Source organism: Amphibalanus amphitrite, unplaced genomic scaffold (genome assembly GCF_019059575.1).
Source record: "Amphibalanus amphitrite isolate SeventyFive unplaced genomic scaffold, NRLGWU_Aamphi_draft 001221F_arrow, whole genome shotgun sequence".
Lineage (NCBI taxonomy): Eukaryota > Metazoa > Arthropoda > Thecostraca > Balanomorpha > Balanidae > Amphibalanus > Amphibalanus amphitrite.
This window is the reverse complement of record NW_024882715.1, coordinates 14,901-33,465: the sequence shown is the minus strand read 5'-3', so window position 1 is coordinate 33,465 and position 18,565 is coordinate 14,901. Positions and strand designations below refer to the sequence as shown.

Sequence of the window (18,565 nt, the reverse complement as noted above, 5' to 3'; positions counted from 1 at the left end):
GCCGCTTACTCTGCAGACGAGGCGCTGGCACTCATGGTGGATATGGATCTGACAAAAGCTCAGTATGCATACCTTCAACAATCGGCCAAGCAGGACAAAGGCTTGACAAAGTTGTATCCACCCTATAATCTCGTGGCTAGGGCAAAGTCGACCTGCCTTCCGCCTGTCGCAGCCATCTCTGTGGTGCCGGAGAGGGCTGGCACATCCCTGCAGGAGCTCCTGGACCATACAGCCACGAGGATCCTGCTGCTTCAGGCCGAAGTCCTGAAACAAATCAGTTCTGAGGATGTCCGGTTGGAGCTCAAGTTGATTTGCAAGTGGGGCATGGACGGCTCAACTGGGCACAGTCCGTATAAACAGAGTAAAATGACATGTGACGACCAGCTGTTCGTGGTTAGCATGGTGCCGCTGCGGCTGGTGCTGAAGGATGGGAGCGCCGTCATCTGGGCCAACCACACACCAAGCTCGGCTCGATTCTGCCGGCCGATCTCAATTCAGTATATCAGGGAGTCGACATCCCTGACAGCAGAAACAGCTAGGAACATGGAGAAGGAGATCGACGAACTCCTACCCCTTCAGAGCGCATCGGCTACTGTCAGCTACGAGTTGTATATGACGATGGTGGATGGGAAAGTGGTGAATGCCGTCACAGGCACTCCATCTTCGCAGACCTGCAGCATCTGCGGCGCCACACCCCGAGCCATGAACAACCTGGAAGCAGTCTCTACCCGTCCCATCCGCAACCTCCAATACGGGATCAGCACCCTCCACTGCTGGATCCGAGCAATGGAGGCGTTGCTGCGCATTGCCTACCGCATTCGTCTTTGTAAAAGGACAGCTCGAGACGATCAGGAAAAAAAGCTGGTGGAAGAGACGAAGCAGGAAGTGCAGAGCAAGCTCCGAGAGCGACTGGGTCTTCGGGTAGACGAACCGAGGACAGGCGGGGCAGGCAACTCCAATGATGGCAACACGGCGCGACGGGCCTTCCAGTCTGCCAAGGAGTTTGCCGCCTGCACAGGAGTGGACGAGCGACTGGTCCGACGGGTGCATGTCATCCTGCAAGCCGTCAGCTCCTTCTACACGGTCAACTCCGCCGCTCTGGCGGACTACTGCCGACAGACCGCTGAGCTGTACGTGGAGTTGTATGGATGGTATTATATGCCGGTGACACTCCACAAGCTGCTGATGCACTCAGCCACAGTTGTCGAGTGGTGTCTCCTACCGATCGGCGCCATGTCAGAAGAGGCTGCAGAGTCCGGGCACAAACAACTCCGCAAGTTCCGCCTGAAACATACCAGAAAAGACAGCCGCCTACACGCCATCTCTGACTTGTACGGCTATCTCCTGGTCAGCAGCGATCCGCTCGTCAGCAGTATCGGGGCGAGCAGGCGGCGCCGGCGGTATCGAGACAAGGTCAGTCAGCTCCTGCCGGAAACCGTGGCTCTTCTCAGAGAGCCAGAGCTGCCATCAAGCAACGACGAAGTCTACGGAAGCGACAGCGGCAGCGATACCAGCTCCTGCAGCGATGACGACAGCGACAGCAGCTGCTGCAGTGACGTCTGAGAGAGCATGGAACTATCAGTGAAAACAGGAGCTCGAGAAGTGGGGCTGAGAAAAGTTCAGGCTGTGTTAATTCTTCCCCACACATGGGACATATTTTTGTTCAAAATGTTGTTCGCTATGCTGTGTGATGAGTGACTTGCTGTGGTGACTTCCTTTGTGTTGCTGTGACCCGAAATTTTAACACTTTAGAACCATGGTTCTAAAGTGTTAAAATTTCGGGTTTATGTTGTTAACGGGAAAATGCTGTGGGAACTGGTTGCTGTTACGTGTAAAAACAATGAATAAGAACACAGGACAATTATAAAGAATACACATTCTGGTTGAACAATACTTGCATGTGACAATTGAAAAAAGTGGGCTGCAGCTTTTCAACCAATTCAGGAACTGTCCATTAAGTAGATTAGGCTGGGGTGTTTCTAACGGTCAATTAGTCTTCTATAGCATTCGATAATTCATTTCGACTCAACGCCCTATATACATTTTGACCATTTCAGCATCTTAAGTAATGTATTTGATCACGTGGTGATGTCTTGCACCACTTTCAGGTAATGTGGGAATTAATGCGTGCTAATTCTGAAAAAGGGCCACTGTGCACCGGTAACCGTGAGCGCAGTACCTACAATCGGCGGTTACCAGCTAAGCATATCTTTTCGCCCAGCAAACTATCGGCCCCCAACTTTGCGCGGTACTTACCTCCTGGCAGACCCGTCTCTCGTGCATCATGTACCACGGGTCCGGAGGTACAAAGGTACGCGACGTCACCGCCGCTGGTACCGACGTCGCCGCCGCCAGCGTCCAGACCACTGCGATGACGACCCTGGCTCGACGTCGCGATCCTCTTGGCACCAGAGGGTACACGATGGCTCTGTACCGATCCGCCGCGATGGCGACAAGAGTGTATGCGGAGACGTACACCGACACTGGCTGCGCGAAGGATACCAGCCGACACAGAGCATCCCCAAGCGGCCAGTAGCGTAGAAGGACCACGTAGACCACCGTCAGTGGCATGCAGAGGGTGGTCATGAGGAGATCTCCCGCAGCCATGTTGGCGATGAGGAGGTTGGTCACGGTTCTCATTCTCGGAGCCGCGTAGACGACGTAACAGACGAGTCCATTGCCGATCAGGCCGGCGAGGAAGAGGATGGTGAAGCTGATCCAGACGATGACGGTGAAGCCGACTTCAGAGGGAGGTTCGGGAGGGTCGCAGCGCCATTGGAGGAACTGCGCTACGGTGAGGTTGGGGTGGGTGCACACACAGTCGTGGAGGAGTGTGGCAGGGTCATCGGGAAGAGGTATGGTCAAGCAGTCGTCATTGAACAGGAACTCCGGTAATGGGGATGGTAGGGAGGCGTTCAGATCGGCAAGCGTGTTCTCCAGATCGTCAGCAAAAGAGGAGTTTCCTGTGTTGAATCTGGATGAGAGGAATGATGAGTTGGGAGACGTGGAAAAGGATGAAGATGATGGGTGGAGGGTGGGAAGAGATAATGAGATGTTCAGATCATTTGGGAACGTCATCCCTTGAAGTGGTTCATGAACTGATGATGTCGTCTCGTCAATAAATGTCATGTTGTCTGTAAGTGGCGAATTCGTTGTCGATGTCATTGGTAAAACGCTCGCAGAAGATTCGTTTGTTTCCGACAGTGACATGGAATGCCTTTTTCTGCTACGCTTCCAGTGCCCTCGACAATGCTACTTCTAAAAGCCGGGCCGCTTGTGCTTCTCAGATGAGATTGTCGTCTAAAGCTAGGACGCCGCAAGATGTTTCCAGTCGAAAGATTACACCTGTGAAGAAAGTAGCTGTTACAATGATATTGCCATTTTTCGCTGTTCTTTGGTAACTAAAAATGAAATTCAGACACATTGAAACAAGCGCATATGACTTCTGACCTCATGTTTAAAAGTGAGGACTATACTCGTAAAATCAGGTGTCGAAAACGAAGCAACGACCGCTTATGGGCCAGATACGTGCTGCTTTGTGCCCATGGAAAACACAGAACAGAGAAGAGAATAGAGATTAGCCGTCCAGCCGTCAGGGACCACCTCACTTAGCGTGGCTTCCCCAAAACATGGCGCGTCTTTATCGCTGTTGGATGTTCTCCCGAAAGGCCGAAACGCCCTATGTGCAGTGGAGCTACAAACGCAACTGCGGATAGTTGTATCCATGAATGTAATTTACTATCAAGTATCATCAATTTCTATCACTCATTTTTTGATAATTTATTTAGTTATTTGAGTTATTTATTTTAATCAACATTTATTTTGAAGGAAAACGTTCCTCGATAAACGGGTCCTCGGTGCTTTGTTTCTCTGACAGGGAAGCTTGTAAGCAATCAGATCATGGGCCTGGCAATAGCACTGTATCACTGTCGATCATTTTTCTCAGTCTGGCTCATGTTGACAGATGGTAGAGCGCCACCTTTGCCCTTTGTCGCTGATCAAACGGCCTTGCCGCACGGCTGCAATTCATCACAGTTTCCGCAAACGCCGCCGCCATAATCCTACTCGTAAAGTGCTGCCAATAAAGTTGGACGATACGTGTCTGCGGTCGTCCAGACATGAAGTCACGTGCACGATTGAAAAATCGCCCTTTTGGGGTGCGGCGGTGGTGGCCTTTCATTTGGGTGTTCTCGTGATGGGTGTCTAAACGTTGAGGTAGAAACTTGCTGGTATTACAGGAAGATGACGACAATTGGTCGTCGCAATAAATTTTGATTTGAATAATGCCCATATCGTGCAGCCATATTGCATTGTTGATTGTTGTCATATCCATGTAAGCCTTGCGTCAAACGTAGGTCGGATAGTGTGATAATATGAATTGCTATGAACATCGCGCTGATCGCTATCAGTCGCAATAAAGATAACCGCAACTTCCCAAACCGCTTTTGTGGGGCCGACATTACCCCGGGTTGTGCCTGCATGTGGGCTCGATCATACCAAGCTACGCACGAACGATGTCGAAATTAAACTAAGCAAAAATGTTAATTAACACTTTAAGTTAACCTGATAATCGTGCACAATAATTTGAAGACAGTTGAATACCAAAGGTATACCCCTTCTCATGGACAGATTGGTGCTCACTGCCAATCATATACTAAAATATATTTAATTGCCCGGTCTAATCACAAAACCAACCATTACACCGTCGTTTTTCCGAGGACGAAAAATAAGATATTGTCTCCCATGTTGTGGTCCGAGCAGTGCATTTGTACTGATGGCAGTTGTTGGTTGCTGCATAAGATATCAGCTGCATGTCTCCATCCATTCCCGAATGTCTGGGGTCCACCCAAATACCAAAAACACGTCTAGACTAACAATAGCATTATACTTAGTCTGATAGCATTATACTTTTTTTAAAGGTCGTCTCCCGTTAACCCTATTAGTGGCAGGGGGGGGGGGGTGTTTTTATCCACCCCTCAGGTTTTTCGGGAATATCTCCGAAACCGCTGAAGCTACGGTGCTGAAATTTTCTGACTTTTCCTAAAACTAGGTACACCTTTTTAGGCGCAATTTCAAAAATTTAAAGACCAAATTCAAAAAGGTTACATTCAAAATGCACGTGAACGTTTTGAATTTGGTCTTTAACTTTTTGAAATTGCGCCTAAAATGCTGTAAATTGGGCACATTCCCTGAAAATTTCAAGTTCATAACTTTACCAGGGGCGGCTCCAGAGCACTGGGAATTGGGGGTCCTATTCGTGAAGCGAGTCATTTGGGCGAAGATTACGATGCTGCACCAGTTTTACGAACAGTGAATGAAAGGTATCATGTGATAACATATACAAAGTTATTGTGCATCCTCTTTTGACACGTTTTTGCTATAATAGGCGGATCCAGGCGTCCAAAAAGGGGGGTTATTTTTTACCTCCCAACATAGGTGCCCTGACACCGCCTATGCATGACCAATACAATTTTAGTCGTTCTCTCATAAGAAAATTGTAACATAACAAGACCATTGCCACCCTTTTTAGAAACAGTAGGGGAGAGTGGGGCACATTCGTGCATGGGGCACATTCGTTTTCAGCAGTTTATGGGAACATGAGTGACTGCACGAGCTCAAGGTAAATTATGGAAATATGTCTATCATTGCAGCCCTTCGTTCAATGTAGAAGACAACACTGTACCTACTGTCATGCTTGATAAAAACGCAAATTTGTAATATTCGTGCGCTCTCCAAACTTTTCTCATAGCATCCATTTTCGTGATCGTGACTCGGAAATGTGGTTCAGCTTTTCAAAATTGGGGGGCGAAGAAGCTCACTGTATACACGGAACAGCTGCAAACTTGTTTGTTGAAAAACTGTCATTTTTTCAACAAGAAATTTTGAAATATATTACAAATGACGTTGTGGGGCAGGTTCGTGTACGCACTGCCTGGGGGCACATTCGCGTGCATATTTTTTCCGTTTTTGCGAGTTATGACTATATCTGTAATAGGTTTCACTAATGACGCTCGCCTGACTCAGTCTCGGCTGCTTGCGACGTCGTGACAAGTAATTCACGCGACCTTGGCGAGGTCACGAAGGCCTGCAGTTGGCACATTCTTGTTGGCCTGCCCATTCTGTCTTCATATGTTGTGCAATGCATTCTTGTCGAAAGGAATTAAGTGAAATGACCCACTGCCAATTTCTTTTGGTAAATTTCTGGCAATGCCCGGTAATTGCTCGAACTTTGCAGGGTGCACGGAAGTGCCCCACCCCTTGCACGAAAGTGCCCCATAGGTGGGGCAGTTTCGTGCAAACGTTCAGAGTTATTAAAAGTCATTTTTTCTTATAGAAGCAATAATCGTAGAGGATAACTTTTAAAGAGGAAAAGCATCTGCAATAGGTCCTTTCCATACTATAAACAACAATTTTGCCGTTGCACTAACCAAAGAAAAGATATATGGATTTATCCTTTTTTTGCACGAATGTGCCCCAATCTCCCCTACCAACAAAAACCTTATTTACTATACTTTTTGTGTACCCCCAATCTCAATGATCTGTATCCGCCTATGATTTTTGAAAATGCATATTTTTAGGATCCATGTGAATTCCATGGTGTGTCAAAAGTGGAAATAGCCGGTGCGCCGTCTGGCAACCCGGCAGCCCGCCGCCATAGGGAAATTCATGCTTTTTGTTGCTTTTTCGCTCCCTATGAGTCACTTGATTTAATTAGAGCTTAACTAGGAACGAGGCGGGTCACTTGGACGTATTCGGGAGCCGAATACGGTGTTTTGGAGCCAATACCTGGGAAACCCTGCCCGCCCAATGCCAGTTTTTAAGAGTCTGCATGCCCAAATTAACGTTGCGCGCGGCCGTTTTCGGTCGGTTTTCCCCGACCTTGTGGCGAAATCGCCTTATTTATTCAACCAGGGTGGGCTAATTCGCTTAACTAGGAATGAGGCGTTGAAGAGAATTATTCAAGGAATAGAGCTGTGCAAAAATATTTTTTGTATTGTTAAAACTGTATCCGCCCTCGAACGATAAATATTGTTGACCCATCAGAAACACATCACCTGGAATGCGTTTGGACTTGGCTGGATCTAATATTAGCGAGTATCTGCTAATGCAGTTTCTTGGCTTACATAGTGCGCACACAAGCATACATACTTCCTGCCCTTGGTTATTCCTCACTTGAATGAAAATTTTGCTATAATAACTATTCCAAGCAGTTAACAGGTTTTAGTGCAGTGCCAATTCGGAACCGTTCAGCGCCGCCAGTCTCCCAGGCGGCGCGTAACGGCTGCCGCCGGCCGTCGCGCCGCCGCTCTGGCAGGGTGTTTGACTTCATATCTCTGTTGCTAGAAAAGTTGTGGACCGATTTACTTGATTCTTGCATGAAAAGATCCGCCATTCAATTCTTAGCAGATAACGAAAATTTGACGTCAATTGCACGATCCGCTGCCCAAATTGTGGTACTGCCATCTATTGACAAGGCTGGCGAACTAAAGCCGGGCGGCTATTTCCACTTTTGACACACCATGCCTGGTTAATTCTCTATCGATCGGCAAAAGTTGCGTTAAGATTGGTTCAGAAACCTGGCCGTGATAAACAGTCTAAAATGTATCTGCAATTTGCCCGTTTTTACCCCCCTCTACCCCCCTATTGACATTTTTTAATTTTATTTTTTTTAGAAATGTAGATCTCGTTGAGCCAAATCGAATGCCGTTTGAATTTTGAAAATCGGCCGGTTAGATCTCGAGATATCAAGGGGGGGTCGTAAACAGCCCCCCCCCCCCCCTGCCACTAATATGGGGTAGCCAGGAGCCTGCCACTAATAGGGTTAAGGCCGTCTCGCCTGAAGCTAGGGCCGCGCGAATGTTTTCAATTATTTATTGAGAGTTGAGAGAGGACCTATGTCCTCGCACATGCCCGAGCCCATTGGCTTTCATGCCCTTTGATATACAATCAACCCCATTTTTCGCTGTCGTAAAATAAAACGGCGTCGTCACTTCAAAAGTACATATTCACAATTAATAAACTGTTGGCCACTATTCCCAGGTCATCCGAAGCAACATTTTGTTCACCAACGTATCCAAAGTTCTCTCTTCCATGTCAGTATCGCCTGCCTAATGATGGCGATCTCTGTTCTCTTCGCCTGCTGCTAGTTTGTTCCAATTATCTGCGCTGCCGAAGCGAGTGATATCTGTTCTCTTAGTCTACGCGAGAATGGTGTTCCCCGGTCGCAATACGACGATAATGGTGCAATTAGAAAATAACGATGCGTTCTTTTATGTTAGGCGTGAATGCAGGCGATGAGATTTAGAAGAAATGAGAACAGTGGGGTCTTCCCGTTGTCTGTTGCTATGGAATATTTACCAGAATGGCATGTGGAATATGAAGTTATTTCGAGGCGGAATAAAACGTGTATTTGTCATATTGCTTTGTTCTTTTGACTGTAGAATAATCCTCTAGAATGTTTCCGGACAATCCCACCTTGCGGTGGTTGCTGGCTGACCAAGCACACATGCAATTAGCTCACATGACAAATCCACCGGCTTCAAAGGGTGCGAGGCGATTTGACCCTAAGCAGAGGGTGGTGTAGACTTGCAGACTAAAACAATTGAAGTGGAATTTGGAGTCTAGTAGATAGCCATCAACGCAGCAAAATTCCACATTGTAATAGTAGCCCACTAAACGAGATGAAACGGAGGCTTAGGTGGGATAGAGATGTAAACAAATAATTTAACTCAAAGGAAGGGATAAGCGTTATGGGATGGGACGCGGGACTGCCAGAGCCGTAGTCCGCTCACTCGCCGCCGCCTGTCATCGGGTAGGTAGGCTGTGCCGCATCACACTGCTGCAATCCGGTACAGTCTGCCTTCCAGGCGGCCGGCGCTGCCTCCAGACGCGCCGCTTCGCCTCGGCTCCGAGCAGATAACGACGGGGGTAGACGCCAGAATAGCGCAGTCAGTTGTCAGAGGCCTGTCAGCACAGCAGAGTTTCTTATGTCGAGTTTTTTGAATGGGTGGATTGATAAAGCCGGAGTCCATGCTTAATTGCTTAGCAAGGCTTGTTGCGCAGATACTGATTCTGATCATCATTTAGGACTGTTTTTTATTTACCGTTTTGTTTATTCTTATATAGACCGTTCCGTGCTTCTATCCTCAGATACTGAAATCCTTCTCCACGCCGCAACCCCCCTCCGGGCTGGACAGGCAACTTTAGCTCATGCGGGCTGCTCCCTCGGAGCGGCACCGCTGCTCCCGAGGGAGCGCACCCCGTAGCCGGGTGCAGTGAGTGCCATGGGGCTGGGTGGCCTGTCCTCTGGACGGGCTCAGCCCCGGCGACTCACTAGGGTGCCTGCCCAGACCAATGTCTCCCCCTTTATCCTATCATCCTCCCGGCTCTGAAATGGTCTTGCCAGACCGAAAGGGCCTAACCCAACAAAACAAACAAACAAACAAACAAATATTCTTATATCTATTCCAGGTAATCGTGAGAATTTCGACTACAACTTTAAGCCTGCCAATCAAAGCCGGATACGGTCCGTCCCACTGACTTCAACTGGCTGTGGCTGCTCCCACCATCTGCATACAACCTCGGTTCGAACTCTCATGTATAGAGCGCCAGTGCGACTCGAACCCGGACTGTTTCTGCTGAGAGAAGCTTATGAGCTGACCAGCGCTTTGACCGTAATGACTTCAAACTCTATACTTGATCGGTTTATCTGAAGAAAATGTGGTTAGAAAATATGTGGGAGTGTTGATCACTAAATGCTTGCCTGAAAAGCGCACTTATGATTGCGTTTTATAAGCGTTAGTCACACATGTGTTGCCTCAGTTTGGCTTGGGAATGTTGTAACATTAGCTTCCTGTGCCGGCCAAGGTTTAATTATAGTTGCAAAATTGATGATTACGCGATTGCTTTTCATCTCAAAGCATGAAACAAAATGAATGATCACATGCACGGCAGAACGACTCACAAACAATTTCACGATGCATAAAACAAATTGACTCAAACCTCAACAGAATGATTTCAGTTAGTTTGTATTCGGGTCACCACCCACGCGTAAGTTACCCGAGAACCTTGCTAGAGCATTTCCAGGAAGCCAATCGACACAAGTGATCGGACGGGACCGTACTTAGGGACAACGGCTGTAGTTCTCACCGGACAAAACTGGTCACCTTCGGTTCACCGTGGTCAACGAGGTCCAGCTAAGGTCAGCTGAGGTCACTCCGGCTGCGCAGAGGTCAACAGAGGTCAACTGAGGTCTACTGATGTCAGCTGAGGTCTACTGAGCGGCCGGAGATGACTGGTCTCCTCCCGGCAGCCAACTGGCCCTCGAGTGCCCCCCGGGCGGTGAAGAGGTTCGTGGGCGCCTGCGTGACCCGGCGACGACCCGGCCGGCACCGACGGACCGTCCCGGCACCCGGAGATAAGTGCTGAGGTGTCGGACCGACGCGACGGCGCGACACCTGTTGCTTCGCAGGATGCTCTGGTGTCGCAGACACGATGGATGGCGTTGGTCGTACCATGGACCGTTGTGTGCCTAACTTTGGTATACAGATCTCGCGTACCATAGAACTCTGTATGCTTGACCTCGGTACCTATACGGAGCTCTGTGGCCATACTGGCTACTGTGGTGACAGCGGTGAGCGGGGTCGTGACGCTACTCAGGCCGTGACGATCGCACCATGAGGTCACTCTGTTCGTGACCGTGACGTGATGTGTTGCGTGACATTGATCGTGACCACGACGCGATACAAGTGATGTTGCACAACGAAGCTGGGCTGAATTTGATGTTATTTTTGCAAATGCTTACTTGAAAGAAAACATGCATTTGTTTTAAACTGCATCGAAATCTACATTAATTGGAAGTAATGGGTATTATAGGAAATATTGTGTAAATTAATGACAACTTCTCGAGTATCATAAACGTAAAAAGTAACCAGTTATGAAAGGGTTTCAGAGATCACAGAACTGCAAATGGAACTGCGTTCCATTTACTTGATTTCCGTTTAAATGCAGCGCCAATGTCATCAGGCCAATATTGTTTCCGTCGACCATCGTTTTATCAGATAACGTTGCGATTTAACTCCGTTGTTTGGGGCTCCTTTATAATTCGGGAAATGACTTTGTTATTAAAGATGATAGCTGGGGGATCGAAAGCTGACTTACCATTTGAAAGAACTTTATCTTTTGAATGTCATTCAATGGGCGGCTGAGATGTCATATGAGATATTAAGTCCACCGAATTCCAGGCTGAATAGTTCATTTTGCGCTTTGGACTTGAATGCACTGTATAAATTTGATGCTCTTCAGCTGCCACGTGTAGTACTGCCGTATCGAAAACAGCATTCATGGATCCGAGTTATGTAATGTGTATCGCTCGTTTATGAACATTTACAACGCTGTTATCTTCAACAAGGGAAAACGCGCGCTCGACTTTTTCGGGCCGACGCCAGTTCAGGCGCGCACACAGGATTTTTGAATGGGGGGGGGGGGCACGACCTTCGAACTGGGCCCCCCATGCCGAAGGGCTCCCCCCCCCAAAAAAAAATACGGCCCACGGGGCTATATTTCGGTTGGTTTGAAGCTTGAGCACTTGGTTTGTCAATGCATGGTAGGTAAAACAATTATTTCGGCACCAGCTTAATTTTCAAAACATATATATTTTTACGCTAGCATGTTTTTTTAGCATGTTTTTTTTTTTCGCGCACCCCGGGCCCGCGAGTCACCCGGGGGCCCGGGGTCAGCTCAGGCAAGGATGTATCCAGGACCTTTCGATGGGAGGAGGAAGGCACGGTGGGTCCAGTCTCACTGGCAGACGGGTCTCTTTAAAACGGTCTTTGCATGAGAAAATGTGGAAAATCGGCAAGCAAAAGTATCATTTATGCCCGAGGAGTGTGCCTAATGTACACTAATGCCTAATTTACATGGTATTTTACGAGCGAGCGAAGCGAGCGAGCTCCTCAGAGTCACCGGTGTGTGGCGCGCTCAGAGGTGCCAGTGAAAGGCCGTCAGATGCGCTGGTGTTGGGTCCTCACAGGCGCCGTTGCGGGGTCTTAGGGCTTAGAGACACTGGTGGGGCCATCATTGGCATGTGTGTGGCCCTGCAAAATGGCCTGCAAGTGTAAAGTGGCCCGTCATAGGCTGGCAAGGACACTCGGAGGCTGGTAAGAGGCCCTCAGAGTCACTGGTACGTGGCCCTCAGAGGTGTCGGTGTGGGGACTCTCAGAGCCGCCGATGTAGGCCCTTAAGATGCGCTGGTGGGGGTCCCTTGGAGGTGGGGTGAGGGGCCTCGCAGTTGCCGTTGTGGGTGCCTTTAGAAACACTGGTGTGGACCGTGTGTCTATCACAGACGGATGTGGAGCCATAGCAGCCAATCCCTCGTTGGCCGTTACTAGGGCCCTGAGCGGCCGGCGAGATCTCTCAGAAACCGGCATTGGGCCTTTATGAAGATAATTGTGGCTACATAGGAGCCAATAACGTGCCCCCACAAGCCCTGTGGTGTCCTTCCGAGTTGAAGTGCGGCCAGCGCGAACCCTCTGCTACCAACTGGCGCCGCAGGGCCCCTCGGTTTCGAAGGAACCCTAAACCCGAGAACGGGCACGTACCCCCTCGCTCCCTTGCTATGTCACTGAATCCAAGTGATTAGGGGCCCTTTAGGTAATCATGGGCGTTTCAGATGACCAGGGGTTTTCAATTGATCAGGGGCCCACCAGGTAACCATGGGCCCCTCTGGTAACCAGGCGCCCCTTAAGTAACGAGGAACCCCATCAATAACCAGGGCCCCTCAGTAAACGGGGGCCACTCAGGTAAGTGTAGGAGTCCCGCAGAAGGGCCGGCAAGGTTTCTCAGGTCCGTTTTTTGACAAGGCTCTTATTGACTCAGGTGCGAGCCCTTTGCCATCAGCAGGGGCCCTTTCAAGCCTTTTGAGGGCCGTTTAACGTCTCTTGAGTTCCCATTGAGGCCTTTTAAGGGCCCTTTGAGCAGTCGAGGGGCCTTTGAGGCCTTTTGAGGTCCTCTTGACGTCAGCTGAGGACCGTTGGACGCCAGCTGAGGATTGTGTTTTTGGGCCTTCTGATGGCCATTAGACGCCAATGGATGACCCTCTGACACCAACTGGGGCCCTCTGACACCAGCTAGGGGCACTTTAAGTTTGACGCTAGCTCAGGGCCCTCTGGCATTAGCTGGGGGCCCTCTGACGCTAGCTCAAGGTCCTTTGACGCTCTTCAAGGCCTGCTGAGGGCCCTTGAGGTCTTCTAAGGGCCCCTGAGGCTTTCTAAGGGCCCTTTGAGGCTTTTTGAGGGCCGCTTGACGCTAGCTGAGGACCGTTTGAGACCTTCTGATGGCCATTTGGCGCCAGCTGGGGGCCATCTGGCACCAGCTGGGGGCCCTCTGTCACCAGCAAAGGACTCTTTAGAGCCTTCGGAGAGCCGTTTGACGCAAGGGCATGGCCCTCTGACGCCAGCTCAGGGACCTTTGACACCCTTTAAGGCCTTCTGACGTCCGTTTGACGTTAGCTGAGGGCCCTTTGAGGCTATCTGAGGGCCCTTTAAGGCCATCTGAGAGTCCTTTGAGGTCATCTGAGGGCTCCTTAAGGCCATCTGAGGGCCCTTTGACACCATCTAAGGGCCCTTTGACACACACCAGATGAGGGCCCTATGACGCTAACTGAGGGCCCTTCGAGGCCATCTGAGGGCCTTTTGAGACCATCTGAGGGCCCTTTAAGGCCATTTGAGGGCCCTTTGTACACGGTCTTCGGTGGTCTAAGGATTAGTTAGAGGCCCATTTGAGGCGGCCGAAGGCCGCCTCAAATGGGCCCCCTCCTTCGAGTTGGGCCCCCCAACTCGAATGGGGGGGCACGGGCCCGTGTGCCCCCCCCCCCCTTGTGTGCGCCCTTGCGCCAGTTCATTGGTAGCGACCATTCCACCGTAAACTTTTGGACAGCTCTTCGCCATATGGCTTAAATGGAGGCGAAGTGAACAATTAAAATGGGGCAGAAGTGGTCCAAGCTCATGCATATTAATGTTTATTCACTTCAGCATAACTTCACCATGACGCCTGCCTCCTTTATCGTATGCTTCGAGAATTAGTGTGCGGCTTGAAGATGTTAATTCCAGGATTTGCATAAAAATGTCATACCTTTTTTGGTGCCGCCAAAATCGTGTGGCGCGTGGAAAGGAAATGGTGCATGGTTTAGGTGAAGTTGTTTGCAATATTGTTCGCTAATAGGGTGTATTTTTAGAATGTGGTTGCTACGCATGCGCTAATGCATCTTGTAACGATATTCGCTTTAAAGTCAACACTTTTGGATGGTGCATTATTTCGGATCATAGCCCTACTGCGCGGTTGAATTGTGCCGAAGCTGCAGTATGTCCTCCATTTCTGGGATGGCTTAGTATTCGTATATGAATCCGCATATATCCGGATGTGTATCACCGATCACATCACGTGTATATCCGTACGTAATCCCATACGCGGACTTTTCGCCTCGGATATCAACAATGACCGTTTTAACATCATGCCCTTCCCGTGCTTCGCCTGCTAACGGCCCTTGATAAGCGTCAAACGGCATAAGTTATCTGCGTCCTGACCTTGTCAACGGCACCAGCGTCGTTCTAGATGGCTGGATGGAGATTCGGACACCCGTTCATCCATCGGAGAGGCAGTTCATGACACAGCCAGTTAACGAACTATTCAGCTCATCCTTTCAACACCATTCCATCCACAGCCATCATTGCAGTCGCGAGGGATTTTGAATGTAATTGGTGGGACGCTTCATGAATAGAGCTTCTGCGGTAAGTGATGGCAGTGAGACATCCGTATGCAATGTATCTGAGATGATAAATGGCGCTTATGATTCCTAGCTTTTGATTTAGCCTTTAACCCTCGCCCCGTTGGGGAAGGGGGGCATTTCCCCCCCCCCCTGTGGTTTTTCCTGAATAGCAAGAAAACGGCGGCGCGCAGTGCCGCCAAATTTTCAGTACCTTCCCGGGCATCAATTTGACACCTTCACACCAAATTTCAAGTCTTAGGTCACCCTAGGAGGTCAGGAGTTATTGAGGTCAAACTGAGGTCATGTTCGAGCAAAAAAGAGCAAAAAACATGCAATCTTGAAACGCTCACCAAATCTACAATTATCAAGCAATTTCAAAGTTCTTTATATGGTCTAGTAGACAAAAAGCGGCGCTACAAGACCTCTATCTCGGATTTTCAAAATTTTGGGTTTTTGACAAAAAAAAACAACAAAAAATTGATTTCTTTAAACTAAAAAATACAAATTTTTTTCCGAATTTCGAAAAAACGGAATATATGTGATAGTCCCTGCGCTCTTCTATATACATACCAAATCTCAGATCGATATCTCGTTTTTTGACCAAGTTATAGCGAAAAATCTGCTCAAAAATGATGACGTCAAATTTTTGAACTCAATGTTTAGCGATTCTAGACCACGTACGGCAAAACAAAGACCACCATTGAACTCCCCGTGACGATTTGCATCGATTCCATACCCATTTTATGCAAAAATATCAACTTGGAAATTTGACCTAATTTGATCTGAACCTTGACCTGACCTTGACCTGAACCTTGACCTGACCTTGACCTGACCTTGACCAAAACGTGACCTAAGCTGGCCCCAAAGGCTGCCTGACCCACATAATCGCATTTGTCATGTAAAATGGACCACAAAACATGTATCACACGACACTTTCATATTGTGACTCCCCAGTGACCTGACCTCTGTGACCTGACCTGGTATCAGTGACCTCAAATAGCAAAATATGTGTTTGAAGAACATTTCCCCATCGATGATTTTCTATGAAATGCATTTTACTCGATTTTACAACGCATTTCTGGAAATGGCTGAAATGGTGAAAATTGGACCTTTGACCTGACCTGTGACGTCATCGGTTTGACCTAGGTCAATAAAATTGGGTCACAAGGTAGTTCCCTGATGGGCTATCCAACACCGTTTGCCGCTTGTCGCTAGGTTGCGTGGTTCTCGAGATCTTAGGGGGGGGCCAAAATGCCCCCCCCCCCCCCCAACGCACAGTGGGGATTTTTCCGATCTAGCACGTCTCTTCGAGAGAAAACGTACCGTGCCGCACAGCGACGGCAGCGCGCGGCGGGCACGGCCGAGCCCCGCCGTCCACGTGGTCCTCTACAGGGCCTGGGGGGTCATCTGGAGCACATATGTGTGCTGACCGGCCCCAATGCGCCGGGCCGGCCGCCGCCGGCCGGCTCGGCAGTTCGCGACGCGACGACGACGGCGACGCGGCTCCGCCGGCGCAACGGCGCCGGCGTCGTACGATACGATTAACGTGCATTGTGTGGTGAATATTCAAGAAATAGACATTCATCAAAGAACTCTTTTGGTCCTCCGGTTAATGAAATGATACGATCAGATACGCAATTCTTAGTGAACGGGACGATTACATGAACACTTTGGTCTGCCGTGCTGGATCGGAGTAAACGACCACGAATCACACGAACAACGTCTTTATTCGTATTAGGGCAAACCATAGGTGGCATTGTAGCCAGATTGTGCACAGATGTTGGCTGGTGTGTCCTGGTAAGAATTTTGCCTGTAAATGTGCATAATCAACATAGTATAGGGGGTTCAATTGGACCCCCGGCTCAGCCGTTTGGCCCCTGATCAAGCTAGAGCTTCGCGGAAAAATCAAGCGTGCTGCCTATGACGAAATGAGGCCGAATATATCAAATTTCAAAGTCCAAGGTCCTTAGTTGACTTTCCAAGTCAGTCAACTAAAGTGAAGTAAACTAAACTAAACTAACTAAGCTAAACAACTAAAGTCAAACTGAAGTTTCAAGTGAACCAACTAAAGTTGGGAAATCGAGACCTCTTGAAACTTCGCAAAGTTAGGGTGTTACGGGGTATTTTGGGATGCTGATCACGAATTTCATGTTAGTTTTGATCACAGACGATGTCTTGATGCATTTAGGCCAGGCCGGGTCAGGTCAGGTTAGATCAAACAGGAGGCGTCCTGCCGGCCATCCATAGTAGGTGTCACCTACTACTGATAACTTCGTAGCATGGTACGAAGGCACCAGAACTACTTCGTAAATATTCAAATGGCTGCTAAATTCAAAATCAGCACCAAAAACTACTCTAGAAACAAGTAAAACTCGAAAAAAGTGAACCAAGGTCATCAAAAGGTTAATGACCTTGACTTGACCTTCACGTGACCTTGCCACCCACCATAATGCATGACACCAATATCATTTCACATATTTGAACGTTTAAAACCACAAAAAGACTGGAAACCGCGGATAATGTGAGCTGGCATACGCCGAATCGCGATTCTGGCCAAACATGGTCTCGAGAAATATGCCACAGGTCAAACGTCAGTTGGGTCAGAGTCATGACATTTTTAGGTTAGATGTAAAATTGATGATCTCGAGGGCACCGAAAGTTTCGTCGCGATCGGCCGCTTTTTGCGCGAGTAATTTGCGGAAAACCATGGGGTTTTATCCGACCCCTTCCCCCTCCCCCTCCCCACAAGTGCGATGGTTAATAAGGTTACGGTATGTATAATTTACGCTTGTCATCCTATTCCTAGTGAATGTGTCCCAGAAAATATGCATCATATAAATCACGAAGTAAAATTATTCGCCTATGTCCGGAACATACCTATATCGTGCTGTTTGCCCTAGCGCTCCAAGAGTGGGGGTGTTAACCCGCGCCCCGTTGGGCTCTGCCGAGCAACGCGCCCCGTTGGGGGGGGGGGGGCATTTTGGCCCCCCCCCTAAGATCTCGAGAACCACGCAACCTAGTGACAAGCGGCAAACGGTGTTGGATAGCCCTATCAGGGAACTACCTTGTGACCCAATTTTATTGACCTAGGTCAAACCGATGACGTCACAGGTCAGGTCAAAAAGGTCCAATTTTCACCGTTTACAGGCATGTCAAGAAATGCGTTGTAAAATCGAGTAAAATGCATTTCATTGAAAATCATCGATGGGGAAATGTTCTTCAAACACATATTTTGCTAGTTGAGGTCACTGATACCAGGTCAGGTCACAGAGGTCAGGTCACTGGGGGGTCACAATATGAAAGTGTCGTGTGATACATGTTTTATGGTCCATTTTACATGACAAATGCGATTATGTGGGTCAGGCAGCCTTTGGGGCCAGCTTAGGTCACGTTTTGGTCAAGGTCAGGTCAAGGTCAGGTCAAATTAGGTCAAATTTCAAAGTTGATATTTTTGCATAAACTGGGTATCGAATCGATGCAGCTCGTCACGGGGAGTTCAATGGTGGTCTTTGTTTTGCCGTACGAGTTCTAGAATCGCTAAAAATTGAGTTCAAAAATTTGACGTCATCATTTTTGAACAGTTTTTTTGCTATAGCTTGGCCAAAAAACGAGATATCGATCTGAAATTTGGTATGTATATAGAAGAGCGCAGGGACTATCACATATATTCCGGTTTTTTCGAAATTCGGAAAAATTTTGGATTTTTTTTTTAGTTTTGCCAAAAAAATCATTTTTTTGAAATTTTTTGGGTCAAAAACCCAAAATTTTGAAAATCCGAGATAGCAGTTTTGTAGCGCCGCT

General features: G+C 48.5%; 1 protein-coding gene across 2 annotated transcripts in view; it reads right to left on the bottom strand.

Moving 5' to 3' along the window:
• The window catches only part of LOC122371246 (RYamide receptor-like), a 48,266-nt gene that overhangs the window by 17,263 nt on the left and 12,438 nt on the right, over window positions 1-18,565 (bottom strand). The window contains exons 1-2 of one of the 2 annotated variants that reach the window (XM_043347422.1): window positions 10,150-10,235; window positions 2,257-3,345 (exon numbers count right to left, since the gene is read on the bottom strand). In XM_043347422.1, the coding sequence (XP_043203357.1) occupies window positions 2,257-3,210 (954 nt within the window). In that variant the 5' untranslated portion in view covers window positions 3,211-3,345; window positions 10,150-10,235. Of the gene's footprint in view, window positions 1-2,256; window positions 3,346-10,149; window positions 10,236-18,565 lie in introns of those variants that run through there. The other variant, XM_043347421.1, reaches the window with a different exon arrangement.